This window comes from Rhinatrema bivittatum, chromosome 1 (assembly GCF_901001135.1).
Source record: "Rhinatrema bivittatum chromosome 1, aRhiBiv1.1, whole genome shotgun sequence".
Taxonomy (NCBI): domain Eukaryota; kingdom Metazoa; phylum Chordata; class Amphibia; order Gymnophiona; family Rhinatrematidae; genus Rhinatrema; species Rhinatrema bivittatum.
The window spans coordinates 486,414,149-486,430,150 of record NC_042615.1 but is presented as its reverse complement, the minus strand read 5'-3'; the positions used below and the strand labels follow the sequence as shown (position 1 = coordinate 486,430,150).

The window sequence follows — 16,002 nt, the reverse complement described above, 5'->3', positions numbered from 1 at the left end:
GGAGAGTCAGAGGGTCAGAGAATCTCTGACCCTCAGGGTTAGAGAGTCAGTGGGAGAGTCAGAGGGTCAGAGAGTCAGAGGGAGAGTCAGAGAGTTCCACTAATGAAAAGCTTCCAGCTACCTCTGCTAGTCCCTTCAGGATTAAATACATTAACAGAAGGCGAGAGATTAACCTGCGTCAAGTGGAAGTTACTACCCTAAACAACTTGCTGGAGGTTACTATATTACCTAGTCCTTCCCCTGGTTAGTGCTGACTCTAAGCTCTCCTCTCAGCAAAGTCTTTCCCCTGCTTACAGGGCCAGCTCCTGCACTGCAGCTTCTCCTCCCCCATCACACCCAATGCACCTGGTTTCTGAGAACTCTAGGCTGATAACATTCAGAATTTTCTCCCTCTTCGGGCTGTTGTAGTATTTGACAAAGTTCGCTAGCCGCATCTTGCAGTCTGCTTGTCGCGTGACATCAATCACATCGATCTCCTTCTCTGCTCCTGGGGAGGTAAAGAGAAACCTCAGCTGCAGAAACCACAGTACCTGCTAAAGGAAACAAGCACTAAAGCCACCCTCCCACCACCCACAAAGCACAAGGTGATACAAAGCTCACAACAGGGGAGGAAGTGACGTCACTGGAGCAAATGGTCGCATGAGCTGTGAGCTCCCCGTGCAGCCCTACAAAAAGATATAATTATCGTGATTCGCCACCTATAATCGAGCCCAAAACAACAACCGGAAAACGCAGACAGAGGTAGACCATGGCTGCGAAGCGGAAATCTGTGGATTTTCGGAGCTTTTCGTACCACCGGGCAGAGGAGCGCGAGTCGGACCTGGAAGCGCAAAATGTGGAGGCCTCAAAGCCTGAGGGAGACGCGAATAGCGAAATGACGGATGAATTTAATATTCAGTTTACTGAGGCGCCAACACGATCTGAATTCAGAGATTGGTTTGGGGGTCTACGCCAGGATCTTAAAAATTATAAAAAAAGAGATTCGTGCAATGATGGAGGAATTTCAGGAGGAACTTTCTGGCTTGAGCAACCGCCTGGATGAGCTGGAGACTCGAACGGACACCCACGCAGACACCGCCAAACATATGCAAGACGCGATGGTGGATCTCCAAGAAGAAAATTTGGCTATTAAAACTAAGCTAGCTGATATGGAGAACAGAGCCCGCAGAGGCAATCTGCGCTTTCGTGGCTTCAAAGAAACTGATGAAAATGCAGACTGCGCAGAGACCATCCGGCGCTTCTGCTTATTCCTGCTGGATGCCGGCCAAACCGGTGAGTGTACCACTTCTTTGGAAATACAATTGGATCACGTACATCGGACTCTGAGGGCGGCAAATTCTAACATACCCCGCGATATCATCATTTGTTTTCATGATTTCACTCTTAAAGAGAAAATAGCGGGTCTCGCTCGGAAACAACTGCGATGGTCGTGGGAGGAACAAGAGATATCCGTATATGCAGATCTCTCTCAGGCCACCCTGCAGAACCGCCAAGATCTCAAGGAGGTAACTGCATTCCTTCGGAAGGAAAATATTAAATATCGATGGTTGCACCCATTTGGTTTAATATACACATGTGATGGGATATCCTCTAAGGTCTTTAATGTAGCGAATGCCATATGCCTATTGAAGGAACGTGGATTCAATCCAATAACTGTACCTACTACCAGACAGCCAAGCCGCAGGGAATCGCAGCCCCGGTGGCAAAGGGTTGGCACACGAAATAGCAGGCTGAAGCGCAACTCTGATCTTCAGAAGCAATCTGGAGACACTACTTGAATCAGGATTCCAGTGTCTTACTCTTTAACTTTCATACCTGGGGTATGAAAGTTTCCCCTTTGGATACCAAAAATAAAAAGGGCTCGGGGACTCTCCATGATGGTGACTTTAATTTCAACTTTTTCTTCCTCACGGAGTACTGATCTGCACGGAGGTTGGAGCAGATCGTGAGTATATGTTAGGGTGGGGGGAGGGAGGGTCAAATCGGGGTTCAGAGGGATCACACATGTGTCTCTATGCAACTTGAGTTCATGTTATACAAAGATTTAATTTGTACACTGGTGGGTGAGTTAGGAGTGTTGTTGGAATGTCTGAATTACATGTTATTCCCTATTCGGTATATGGTGATGGCCTGTCAATTTTTTTCAGATAACCTGATGTCTATACTTGATTCTCTTTTCTGCTTTATGCACTTGATGAGCAGATTTCCATGCTCGTGTATCATCATGCTATGCCCATATTCTATTGCTCTATGTCTATATGGCTTCCTTTAAATTAACATCCCTTAATGTGAAGGGATTTAATTCGCCTTATAAACATCATATGTTTTTCAAGAAGGCGAAGGCTCTACAAGCTGATATCATTTTTGTCCAGGAATCTCACTTGAAAGCTCGGTTTGAGGGATTATTGAAATCAAACCAATACCCATCCCAATATTGGACGCCGAGGGCTAAAAACGGCGAAATATACCGGAGTTGGTATTTTGCTATCTCAAAGCCTGGTATACGCCTGTCAGACCTGCATCCGAGACCCCCAAGGGCGTTATATAGTATTAATAATCTCGATAGATGATATTCTATACACATTGGTGAATATATATGCCCCGAACCAGGATCAAGGGCAATTTTTGGATCGACTAAACCGGGTACTCACGCTACACGGACAGGGTAATATCATTATAGGTGGGGATTTTAATATGTAAGAAACCTCCTCTAAGGGCACTGTGTCAATAGCCCTTATACATACCTTATACAACCTTCTTCAGCATCTTGCCATCAGACACCACCTATTTATATACTATCCATCCTGGTAAATATCCATTCCGCATTCTTCATTCTAGTCTAGCTGTACACTGTTGTTCGTTCCAAAAAAAATTATGCAATTGGCGAAAGACTTTACCCTCATTCATCTATGTTCCTATCTATCCCGGTTAGATCACCCTTAATCGATGTTTCCTTCGGTCGATGTATCCCCTGCTCAATGTAATGTGTTATTTTATTTTATTTATTCTATTTTATTCTTATTTTATTTTATTTATTTTTATTATATTTTATACTCATTTATATTTGTATCAATTGTTCACTGTATCTACTGTTCAATGTAACTATAACTTGGTTCGATGTAAACCGATATGATATGCCTATGCATAAATGTCGGCATAGAAAAAATTCTAAATAAATAAATAAATAGGAAAAAACTACAGAAGTTTATGGATCAATGGCATCTTTTCGATGTCTGGAGAACGCATTATCCCTCTTCTAGATCTTATACTTTTTTTTTCTGTACCCCATGATGTTCATTCAAGAATTGATTATTTTTTGATCGATACTTTATTATCTAACACTACTACTAAACCAGACATTATACCTGTCGCGTGGTCTGATCATACAGCCATCACCATAGACCTTCGGTTTAATTCCTACGATAGAGGAATGCGGTTCTGGAGGTTAAATGATTCACTTTTAGATGATGAAAAGTATGTTCAATCTATAAATGATTATATTCTGGAGTTCTTTAATTAAAATGACACAGGGCATGCAAAGCCATTGATGGTCTGGGAGTCCTTTAAAGCTTTCATAAGGGGCGTATTTATATCCCGGGCTTCCTTTTTGAAGAAGAGGAGGGATCAGGAATCTCAGGATTTGAGGAGGAAGATAGAAACACTGACTAAAATACACCAGAGCACTGGTGCCCCAACACGCTTTACTCCACTTCACGAAAGCAAGGGAGGATTTAATGCGCTTAGAATCTGCTCAGCTGGTTCATTCCCTGATGTTAACCAAACAGGAATACTTCGAAGGGGGTAATAAGGCGGGTAGAAACTTAGCGCGCCAATTAAAGAAACTCACATATCAAAATTTAATATCTAAAATCAAAGACACGAAGGGGATCATGCTGATTAATAACACATATCCACCAGAGATTTTTACAGTTTTATTCTGACCTCTACGCTCAACAACGCCATATCACCCAGGGTCAAGTGGACGAGTTTCTAGAGTCTATTATCTTGCCGGCACTTACATTAGAGGCACAGGAGGTTTTAGAGGCAGAGATTTCATCCCCCGAAATATTACAGGCGATAAAGGAATTAAAAATAGGAAGTCCCCTGGGCTGGACGGGCTAACCGCCCGGTTCTATAAGAAGTTTGCCCCTTATATAGTGGCGTAGCTGCAAAAGTTTTATAATCACTTGCGGGAGGGAGGAGAGCTAGCCCCACATTCTAACTTGGCGGGAATAACGATATTACTCAAGCCGGGCAGAGACCCTTCGACAGCGGCTCCTATAGGCCAATACCCCTCTTAAAATTTAGATATTAAACTCCTTGCCAAAATTCTGGCTCATCGTATGAATAACTTTATTACTTCTCTTATACACCAAGACCAAGCGGGCTTTATGCCCGGCAGATTGGCCAGGGATAATATCCGTAAGTTAATTGACATAATGTGGTGGGCACATAGAACCAAAACGGAGGCTGTTCTCCTTTCTATAGATGCAGAGAAGGCCTTCGATATGGTCCATTGGCCTTTCTTGTTTGGTGTCCTAAAAAAGATGGGCTTTGGGCCCTTTTTCTGCACTTGGCTAGAGCGCCTATACAGAGATCCGAAGGCACGCCTTAAAATCAATGGGGGATACTCCGATTATTTTATAGTAGGTAGAGGAACTAGGCAAGGGTGCCCTTTATCCCCACTACTTTTTGCTATTTTTGTTGAACCACTAGCTACTGCGATACTGAATAATGGCAGTGTATCTGGGTTTCGATTTGCTACTCAAGAATTTAAACTTACGTTATTTGCAGATGACATCATGTTTTCTATTACTATACCACACTCTTCACTCCTAGCAATAGAGAGAGATATCCAACGCTTCAGTGCAGCCTCCGAGTTTCAGGTTAATTGGGAGAAATCCGAATTGCTAAACCTTACATGTAGTCCACAGACCGTCCTAGATTTGAAATCTGGGCATCCATTCCACTGGGCGGCCCATACGTTGAAATATCTGGGCATTCAGTTACCTCCACATCCGAAGGATATCTTTCAACTAAACTATCTCCCACTTATCAAGAAAGCATTTATACATTTAGATTGTTGGAATAGACTCCCCATCTCTTGGTTAAGTAGGATAGCCACAATAAAAATGAATCTGCTGCCAAGATTATTGTATTTATTTCAATCCTTGCCCATCCCTGTATCCAATAAAGCTCTGAAATTATGGCAAAAGAAGATATTTAGCTTTATTTGGAAAAAAAGGCCCCCCAGGGTAAGCAGACATACGTTGTATCAATCCAAACTGGATGGTGGTCTGGGTATACCAAATTTACAATGGTACTATGTGGCCGCTCAGCTGAGACCCCTGATAGTTTGGCATTTTCTCGAGGATACTAAACATTGGGCAACTATTGAGCAATCCCAGGTAGGGGGGATGCCATTATCAGCTATGCCCTGGCAGCCCAGGAAAACGTGGAGACCCTGCCCTTCAATGTTACCCACCACAAGGCATACGCTAGCTGTGTGGAATAAATGGAAGCCCAAAGTGGTTGGCACAAGGACTTATTACTTTCTAACCCAGCTTTTCCATAATGTAAACTTTCCACTCTCCAGCTCATTAAGTGCATTTTCAGAATGGAAAAGACAGGGAATTACACGGCTCAACCATGTTTGGGAGGGAGGGCATTTCCGCTCCTTTAACTCTGTGTGTCAAATGTATGCATTACCTGCTTCGGAATTCCTAGCATTCCATCAACTACGACATTATTATGCTGCTCAATTAATAATTGATAATCTTGGTAAAGGGAAAACATTATTTGAGGGTTACTGCTCGTCTATCTCTCCCCTCAAAGGACTTATATCAAAATAATACAAATTCTCAACTCCGCACTGAAAAGCTCCCCGACTCACATCTCTGCTTGGAATAAAGACCTTCCGTTGGCACGTTCCAAAGATGACTGGCTTACCACTTTCACAAAATAAGCAAGCTCTCGATTTCGGCTACACTTTTAGAGAACGGATATAAGCAATTGTATAGGTGGTACATCACGCCAGAATGTCTTGCAAAAATGTCTCCTAGTTGCAATGGATTATGCTGGAGGGGATGTTCAATTTTGGGGACGTATGATCACATGTGGTGGTCAGGAGACTGTATTAAACCACTATGGCAAGAGCTAGAAAGCCTCTGTTCACGGATCCTACAAGCTCCAATTACTTTGACTATGCCAATAGCATTACTTCATAGCGATCGCAGTCATTTACATACCGAAAATCATCCCTTTATAACACAACTTTGTCTAGCTGCCCGATTGGAAATTGCTACAGCCTGGAAGAGGGCACAAGGCCCGACTCTAAATGCAGTGATTATGCGTTTGGACAATGTTTGCACCCTGTACAAGATGACAGCCATTAAACATAATACTTGAAACGGTTCCACATCATTTGGGACTCTTTCTTGAGCTGGCGAGACTCTAGAGACATGGAGAACATGCTTAAACCCACAGTATAAGTTGTATGTTTCTTTATTCAACCACGGTATTTAATAACAGCTATAATATGTGTGGGGGGGAGGGCGGGATGGGGTGGCTTCTTTGTAGTTTATGAATGCAACAAAACATGGAGTGTATTCAGTTTACTATGTGTGTTTGATTCATTGTTCACTTCAATAAAAAAGTTTATACAAAAAAAAAAAAAAAAAGCTCACAACAGCAGAGTGGGACACCTCCAATAACTGGAATAGCTGGAACTGAGAGCTGTTAGAAGGGGCAGAGCAATTACAAAGGAATACATGTAGGACAGTTACACCTGCTACTCCTGATTCTACATTTTTGATGGATGAGGCAAGGGACGTTCTCTTGTGGCAGAAATATGGATTTTATGAGCAGAGTGGAGAAAAGTGAGGGGATCAAAAGTACTCGCGTCAGTAGTAATGGAGGACGGAGCAGAGCCACTCTTATCTATACAGCACTCTACATCAAATCACATCACTGATGGAGAAGGTAGAAGAGTGACAAGGAAGATTCCAGAACTGCTCTTACCCACATAGTGCTCCACATCACTGACAGAGAAGGTGGGAGCAGGCAGAGTCATGCCAAGCCCGTCCTTCTTGAGAACAAGAATGGGAACACTGAAACTGTTTTCTTCCAGATACTCCACAGTCAGCTGCATTCCTGTTGGCTTTAGGATCATTTCATCTGCACTACAGAGAGAGAAACCAGATCACTGAATTAGGTCACAGAATTTTTCAGGTTTGCAAAATCCTAAACCTGACAGACCAGAGCTTCCAAACCTGCCCTGGAGACCCTACAGCCACTTGTGTTTTTAGGATATCCACAATGAATATGCATGAGATAAATTTGCATACACTGAGTCTCCATGATATGCAAATTTATCTCATGCATATTCATCGTGGTTATCCTGCAAATCCGACTGGCTGTGGGGTCCCCAGGACAGGTCTGTGCTAGAGACTGGCTGCAAATCATGAGTCTTATGGGATAGTCTGAAAGAGAAGTTATGATTTTCCCAAATGAGCCAAAAAAAATTAATACACAAAGAAAACTGTGGAGAGATAAGGAATTAAGTCATATGTCTTATAACAAAAAAATATTGGGAGTTACCATTGAGTTCAGAGGTGGTTCGATTGGGCATACCATTTCAACAAGTAAATCAAATGAAAGATAAATTCATATTTGCATTAGTAGCAGCTAGATCAACAATGTTGGCTAAACAGAGAAATGCACTGGGACAAAAGTAAGACTGGTTTGGGAAGCTCTGGGATATCTTGGCAATAGAAAAAATTACTTGCAAAAGTGAAACCAAATGTAAGTACTGTGATATAAAGAAATATTTTATAAATTATGTTGGAAAAAGAATGAAACAGTGGACAGATTAAAGAAAGTGTAAAATTAAATACTGTCTGAAATAAGTGAAAGGGTAGTTGGAGATGTTGGACTAACGTGCCCTTTGTATGTAGTGCCACCTTGCAATAAGTTTTAGCTGGAATATAGGAATGGATGCTGCCTATAAACAAAATTAGTATTGTGTTTTCTTTCTATATAAACTGTGAGCTACAATGTTTAATGCACTTGATCGAAGTTTCTCAAACCTGCCCCGAAAACCCCATAGCCAGTCAGGTTCTCAGATATCAACAATGAATATGCATAAGAAATTTGCATATACTGAGCCTCAAGTGTATTCAAATTTATCTGATACCCAGAAAACCTGACTGGATGTTGGATCTCAAAATAGGTTTGGGAAGTCCTGCTCTTGACAATGTATGCTCATAAGCGTACACTGCTCTAGAAAAATACAATAAAAAAGAAAAAAAAAATTCAAATGCAAATTCAAATTTTGCCTAAACCAGGAAATAAAGCAAGTGTGGGCAATTCTAGTCCTTGAGTACTACAAGTCAGTTCGATTTTCAGGATTTCCATAATAAATATGCTTAGATAAATTTGTATACAATAAAGGTGGTGCATACAAATACATCTCATGAATATTCAGTGGAGAGATCTTGAAAACAAGAACAGCTTGTGGCATTGAGGACTGGCATTGCCTACACCTGAAAGAAAGCATAGTACAGATCTGAAGTTCCCAACTGATGAGCTGTGGGGGAATCTCTGGTATGCTGTCAAATTTTGCCCTACCCTTCAACCCCAGAGACAGAAGAAAGGAGTAGGTCACAGCTGCACCACTGTGAGTAGCAAAATCTTCCTTTCCCACCCCCTCAGCCCCCACACTATGGCTTCCTGCTAGCAGGAGACATCAGTGAGCTGCCTCCACCTACAATTGCCGGCAGACTTTGCAAGACTACAGGGACCCACACAGTTCTGCCTTCAGTGGGAAGCCTGTAGTGTATACTGTAGAGATCAATCACCCAGGTATAACTAAATTGCTCACAAACTTCCACCTGGTCTGTATTCCTTTCAGTGGGAAGCCGGCAGAGAAGGAAGCAGCAGCAGAATGTAAGATGTACTGCTTGCACAATGGAAATGATTCTGTGGTGAGGAAGAGGGAAGCCTGTGATTGCAGGGGATGGGAGAAGAAAGGGGAAGGTGGTGGGATACTGTGGCTCTGCCCTAGACTATGCATACCTGACACTAAGTGTACCTGGGGGGGTTTAAATATGCTATAAAAATAGAACCACTATTAAAATTTGATAGCAACATTCCACTAATTCTCCTATATAGGAATGAAGAACAAGACAGAACACCAATAGAAATCCTGCACCTGCATCTCTGCAAACACTCCATATCCACAGAAACACCCCTAATATAGGATACAAAGAAGAACTAGGATGCTTCCCCTTACTACTCATCATACAAGAAAGAATTTATTAGCATGATTCTGTGTCCTCTCAGTAACAGCAACACAAACTTCCTTTACTACCCAGCACTTTTAAAGTGATATAAAGCAGAGTTCCTTAACTGTAACAGGTGTTCTCCAAGTATAGCAGGATGTTAGTCCTCACGCGTCGGTGACATCACTGGATGGAGCCTGGCCTGGAGCTTTCATCTCAAAGATTCTAGAACTTTCAAACATACCCTACTGAGTTTGTGCAGCTGTAGTTATCACCCCTGCCCCCCTAGACAGCGTCCATGATATGGCTCATACATGGAGAAACCAAAACTCAGGGGAGGCGGGCGGGTTTCGTGAGGAGTAACATCCTGCTGCCTTCGGAGAACACCTGTTACAGGTAAGCAACTCTGCTTTCTCAGAGGACAAGCAGGATGATAGTCCTCACACATGGGCTATAGGCTGTCCAAGCAGGACAAAGCAGGAAACTGCACAGTGCTGAAAGCACCATCACTCTCCCTTTTGCCTGTGAGACAGCCGGACCCACAAAGGGGTCTAGGCAGGAAAAGTGTTGGGTTCTACAAAGAGAAATCCATAGAAAAGACAGACATAAAAACCACAGAGGTAGATCTTAAAAACATGCGCGCGCGCGTACTTTTGTTCACGCAACCGGCGCAAACAAATGTAAGCCGGATTTTATAAGATACACGCGTAGCCGCGCGTATCTTATTAAATCCGGGGTCGGCACGCGCAAGGCTGCGCAAAATCGGCAGCCTGCGCGCACCGAGCTGCGCAGCCTGCCTCCGTTCCCTCCGAGGCCACTCCGAAATCGGAGCGGCCTCAGAGGGAACTTTCCTTCCGCGTCCCCCCACCTTCCCCTCCCTTCCCCATCTAACCCACCCCCCCAGCCCTACCTAAATCCTCCCTACCTTTGTTGTGCAAGTTACGCCTGCTTGAGGCAGGCGTAACTTGCACGCACCACCTCGGCATCCCCTGGCACAGGTCGCAGTGCCAGGGGACTCGGGACCGCCCTCCCGGCCCGCCCCCAAACTGTCGCCATGCCCCCGGACCCGCCCCGGACCGCCCCTGGATGCGCCCCTGGACACGCCCCCTCCCACCCCTTTTACGAAGCCCCGAGATTTGAGCGCGCCGGTCTATGCAAAATAGGCACACCGGCGCGCAGGGCTTTTAAAATCTACCCCACAGTGTATAGCAGAGGCGCCTAAGGCAGGGGAGTGATGCAAACGCCAGCAAGAAACATACTCCGCATCACGGAAAACATTACAAGCAGGGTTTCAGACCAATAAACCCCGACAACAGTAGTAGGTCTAGAACAGTGGTTCTCAACCCTGTCCTGGGGACCCCCCCCAGCCAGTCGGGTTTTCAGGATATCCACAATGAATATGCATGAGAGAAAATTTGCATGTTATGGAGGCAGTGTATGCAAATTTTCTCTCATGCATATTCATTGTGGATATGCTGAAAACCCGACTGGCTGGGGGGGTCCCCAGGACAGGGTTGAGAACCACTGGTCTAGAACCTCCTGCATACAGGAAAATGTTTTGTTTGACGCAAACAAAAGAACTATTCTTGGACAAAGACTGCATAATTTTCTTTGACGTCACAAGACAGCTGAAAAACCAACTGGGGCCCAAAAGCTCTCCTGAAAGAATCTCTGGTTCACTGGCATCTGAAGGACAAAATGCATGTGCAGAAGTGTGCCCCATATTTGGCTGATCAGCACAATGGGCAGATTTAAGGAAGTTTGAACGATGGTCAAAAATATGGCAGCTGCAATTCAATGCCAAGAAGTACAGAGTCATGCATCTGGGGTGTGGTAATTCAAAAGACTGGTACATCTTGGGTGATGAAGGGCTGTTGTGCATGAAGCAAGAGAGGGACCTTGGGGTGATAGTGTCTAGCGATCTGAAGACGGCGAAGCAATGTGACAAGGTGATAGCTAAAGTCAGAAGAATTCTGGGCTGCATAGAGAAAGGAATAACCAGTAAGAAAAAGGAAGTGATAGTCCCCTTGTACAGGACCTTGGTGAGGCCTCACCTGGAGTATTGTGTTCAGTTCTGAAGGGGACAGAGACAGGATGGAGGCGGTCCAGAGAAGGGCGACAAAAATGGTGGGTGGTCTCCATCAAAATACTTATGAGGAGGGGTTGAAGGACCTAAATATGTATGCCCTGGAGGAGAAGAGGTACAGGGGAGATATGATACAGTCCTTCAGATACCTGAAAGATTTTAATGATGCACAATCGACAAACCTTTTCCGTTGGAAAGAAATCAGTAGAACTAGGGGTCACGTAATGAAATTCCATGAGGATGACTCATAACCAACATCAAGAAATATTTCTTCACTGAGAGGGTGGAGGATGCATGGAATAAAGGAGGAGGGGAGGTGAAGACAAAAACAATGAAAGATTTGAAAGGGGCATGGGATAAACACTGTGGATCCCTAAAGGCCAAAAGATGGAAATGAGGAAAAAGAGTGCATTGGGGTAACTTGCTGGTGTGGAGGCTACTACCCTTAACCAATAAGCCTTCATATTGTTGATGCAACTCCATTATTGCTCTCTGCTTTTACGGCAGGGGAAAAAGAGGAAAAGGGAAATTAGATTCAGGTATCAACCAAAGACACTGGATTTTACAGTCTGCGAAAACAAATAAGCATGGGAGGAAAACAAATAAGAATGGGAGTAGCTTGCTGGTGTGGTGGTTACTACACTTATCCAACATGCCTGATACTTTGGATGCAACTCCAACATTGCTCTCTGTTTCAATGGCAAAAGGTAACAGGGAACTGTACTCAGGCAGCAACCAACAAGGGCCCTGACTTTGATGGTTTGGGAAACTAAGTAAGGGGGTGACTTGTATGGCGCAGCAGATGCTTCCATAAGCTTGCTGGGCAGACTGGATGGACCGTTTGTTCTTTTTCTGCCGTCATTTTCTCTGTTTCTAAAAACACAAGCATCACTTGGAAGAAGAACAGCAACATCAGCAAGGTCTGTGACAGACCCTGCTGCCAAAGTACCAGACACATCTAACCACACAGGACAGCATCAAGAGTATCAGGGGATGAAAGGCAATCCCTGAAATGGGATCACTAGCCCAAACCTCCAAGCAAGGAGGTAAGTTAAGCCTGAAGCTCACTTGCACTGCACAGTCAAGGGCAGGGCTATCCATCCTATCTACAGGTTAGTTCAGGTGAGCAATTGGACAACCCAGTGAAGTGAGAAAAGCAAAAGGTAGTATGGGCCAGAGCTTAGTGAAAAAACAGGGAAAGGAGGTGTATCGTTCCCTGCAGGTATACACTAAAACAGTGGTTCTCAACCTTTTTCCCCAGCATGACACACCTGATGGACAAAATTCACTGTTCATTACAATCCATGGCAGAAATTTTTAAAAAGCTACAGTTTTGTTTTTTTTGTTAACAACGACATAAGAGAATGATAAGAGTACTCTCTCTGATCAGAAATTTACATATATAGTAATCCTCCCACACCAGAACACCACTAACTGCCAGCACTCAAACAGTAACAGCCCTACCTAAGAAAGGAAACAATGAGAGGGTGGTGACGTCACCGGATAAGATGGCAGCCTGAAAAAAAAGCTCCCGAGCACATCGAGCCTAAATCTGCTTAAATCCCTCACCATCCCTTACCAGCAGAGAAATCTCTTTGAGCAGAGCATACCACACATTGCACATTCATGACATCAAAGCGAAAAGGTACTGATTTGAAGCAATACTCCTATTCTAAAGGGGGAACAGACTTGCAAGGCCTAACAGAGCAAATGGATCCCGAGTCAGCTGGATTACAGAGCAGAGATGATGGAATGCAAAATGATGACCAGTCTTTGCCGTCCTCCAATGTCCCTACCAAGGATGAATTTAGACAATAGTTTGGCGATCGCCGTAGAGACATGAAGGACAACAAAAAGGAAATGCTTGAGAAAATGATGGAGCTCCAAGAAGAAATGGCGGAGATAGGCCATCGAGTGGATGATTGTGACATTCGCATAGATGCGCAGGCAGACAAGTTGGACAAAATACAGGCACAATGTGGCACATTCACCCAATCTGGTGCAGACCTGCTCTCCAAATTGGAAGATCTAGAGAACAGGAGTCGTAGATGTAACCTGCGACTTCGGGGGGGGGGGAGGGGGTCCTCGAAACAGAGTCTTATATGGACTGCCACGAAGTAGTGCAGAAACTGAGCGCCTTTTTTCTAGCGCAAATGACAGAAGGGGAAATGCCAGAACTTAATTCCCCGATAGAAATTGAGCAGGCGCATCGGACTCTGGGTTCACGTCCAGGGAACCAACCACAAGACATTATCACGTTTTTACGGTACCCGATTAAAGAAAGAGTGCTCACTGTGGCGAGGAAATAGCAGTCTTGGCAGTGGGAATCCCAATCTATTTCAGTGTTTTCTGATTTGTCGCTGCTGACTCTTAAACGTCGTCAGAAATTTCAACCAATCACTTCGGTACTCCGGAAAGAGAACCTAAGGTATCGTTGGTTGTTCCCACTTGGGATTGCTATCACCATTAGAGGCAGTATTTCACGAGCCAACACCCCCACAGAGGTAGCGGCCATTTTAACAGCAGCTGGCCTACAGGTTAAGGCACCAGCGCCTAAACCAGTGTGCGACAGTGTTGAGACGCCTCGCTAGCAGCGGGTAGAAAAGGGAGGGGGGGGGGGGGCGAAGACTACGCCGGAACACAGGAGCAAACTCGTTACCAGCAGCAGAGGGCCACGGCTGACCAGCGATTATATCATCCCCAGGGAACCTACATTAAGTGAGGAGTTGTGATTTTCAGATGTCCTGCGAGGCAATAGTATATTTATGACTCTTCTCAGCAAGTACAGAATAGACAATGCTGGTGGGGGAATGGTGGGGGATTATGCATGCTATAATTGAGATGGGGGGGGGGTAAGCTATCGGGTCGAGGGGAGATCACTGTCCGCCTCTGCATAAGCAGACCAGTCATGGCAACATGGCTTACGGTAGGGGGGAGGGGGGATACATAGATAGGAATCATGGGGTAACTGGTAAAGATATGCGGCAATGGATTACAAAGGCGAGGAGAGGCTCTATTGGAGGGAGTTCTGCCACTCAAGCAGTGTTAACATTCGGTATAATGGACTCCAAGCACTATGGGTTAAATGGGATACAGCTGTTGGGGGCCTGCGACCGTTGCCTATATCTTTACGTTTTCTTTCCCATTATGGTCTTAATGCCCTGAGTAAACAGCACCTCTTAAAGCAGGAAATTATGGATCATGGGGCTATGAACATTTGCATGCAGGAAACCCATTTAAAGCGGTGGTATGAGCACCTCCTCGCCTGGCCTGTATTTGCTTATCGATTCCATTCAGCAGCGGGTAAACTGAATAAATATGCTGGAGTAAGTATATTGTTCAAGCAAGGCTTTGATTACACAATACACAGCCAAGTGGCTGATACTAATGGTAGATATCTGTTGGTAAGGTTCAAATATCAGGGGGTAATGTATACTTTATTGAACATATATGCACCGAATATAGAACAGAGAACTTTTTTTGATCAAGTTGACCAGTTACTAGAGAGAGAAGAGGAGGGTCTTCTTATTATTATGGGAGACTTCAACATGACCCTACAACCACATCTGGATAACTCCGGAGGGGGTAATTCGGGAAATGGTCCCGCAAGGAAGAGGCTGAAGGCTATAGTGGCCAAATGGGAACTCAATGATATTTGGCGCCAGCACCACCCACATACAATAAATTACACATTTTTTTTCTGCTCCACATCAATCATATTCCCACTTTGATTTATTTCTGGTAGACAAAATGTTAAAGGAGAGAGTCACACAGACAAGCATAGACCCTATTTCTTGGTCTGACCATGCCCTGCTCAGCATGGAGCTACACAATCATATAGATAAATCAGGGTTTCGTCCATGGAAACTAAATGACTCACTTATAACAGACAAAACCTTTTGCCAGCAACTTCACAAAGATATCTGAGTATTTGGCTCTTAATGTAGGGGAGCCTACAGTGGTGTGGGAATGCTTGAAAGCAGTGGTAAGAGGAAGGCTAATAGCGAGGGGGGGGGCTGTGTTAAAAAGCTAAAACAAAGTGCAAAACAAAAGCTGCTTGACGAGATAGAGGACCTGGCAGCGACCCATAAAAAGACATTATCCAAAGCAATTTATACAAGGTTACAGAATGCCAGAAATGAGCAACAGGCTCGTCTATCGTTGGTTCAGAAAGAAAATTTTGAGTGGGGTAACAGATCAGGGAGACTGTTAGCTAGATATCTTAAACACAGGATACAGCAGAATCAGATCTCCGAAATCAGACACGCTAACGGTAGCTTGATGACCTCAACACCTGATATTCGTCAGCATTTCCAGCAGTTTTATGGTGTTCTATATGAGGCGAACGGGCATATTTCCCTAGAGCAAATTACTACATCTCTTAAGGACACTGAATTGCCTGTCCTCTCAGATGAGGAGAGCGCTTATCTGGATAGGGTAATTACAGCCACAGAAATTCAGCTAGTCATTAAAGACCTTAAAGCCAATAAAGCCCCAGGTCTCGACAGGTACACACCACAGTTCTACAAAAAATTTTCTCTCTCTTTACTGGAGCCCCTGAGAGCAGTTTTTAATGCACTCAGGGAGGGTCAACCCTTGGGAACAGGGGCTAATGTGGCTGGCATAACAATTCTG

General features: G+C 44.3%; 1 protein-coding gene across 8 annotated transcripts in view; it reads right to left on the bottom strand.

The window, feature by feature from the left end:
* The window catches only part of PHF8 (PHD finger protein 8), a 288,114-nt gene that overhangs the window by 154,910 nt on the left and 117,202 nt on the right, over positions 1-16,002 (bottom strand). For all 8 annotated transcript variants that reach the window (XM_029607918.1, XM_029607922.1, XM_029607902.1 and 5 more), the window contains 2 exons: positions 7,021-7,181; positions 346-487 (listed from right to left, as the gene is read on the bottom strand). In XM_029607918.1, coding sequence (XP_029463778.1) covers positions 346-487; positions 7,021-7,181 — 303 coding nt within the window. The remainder of the gene's footprint in view (positions 1-345; positions 488-7,020; positions 7,182-16,002) is intronic.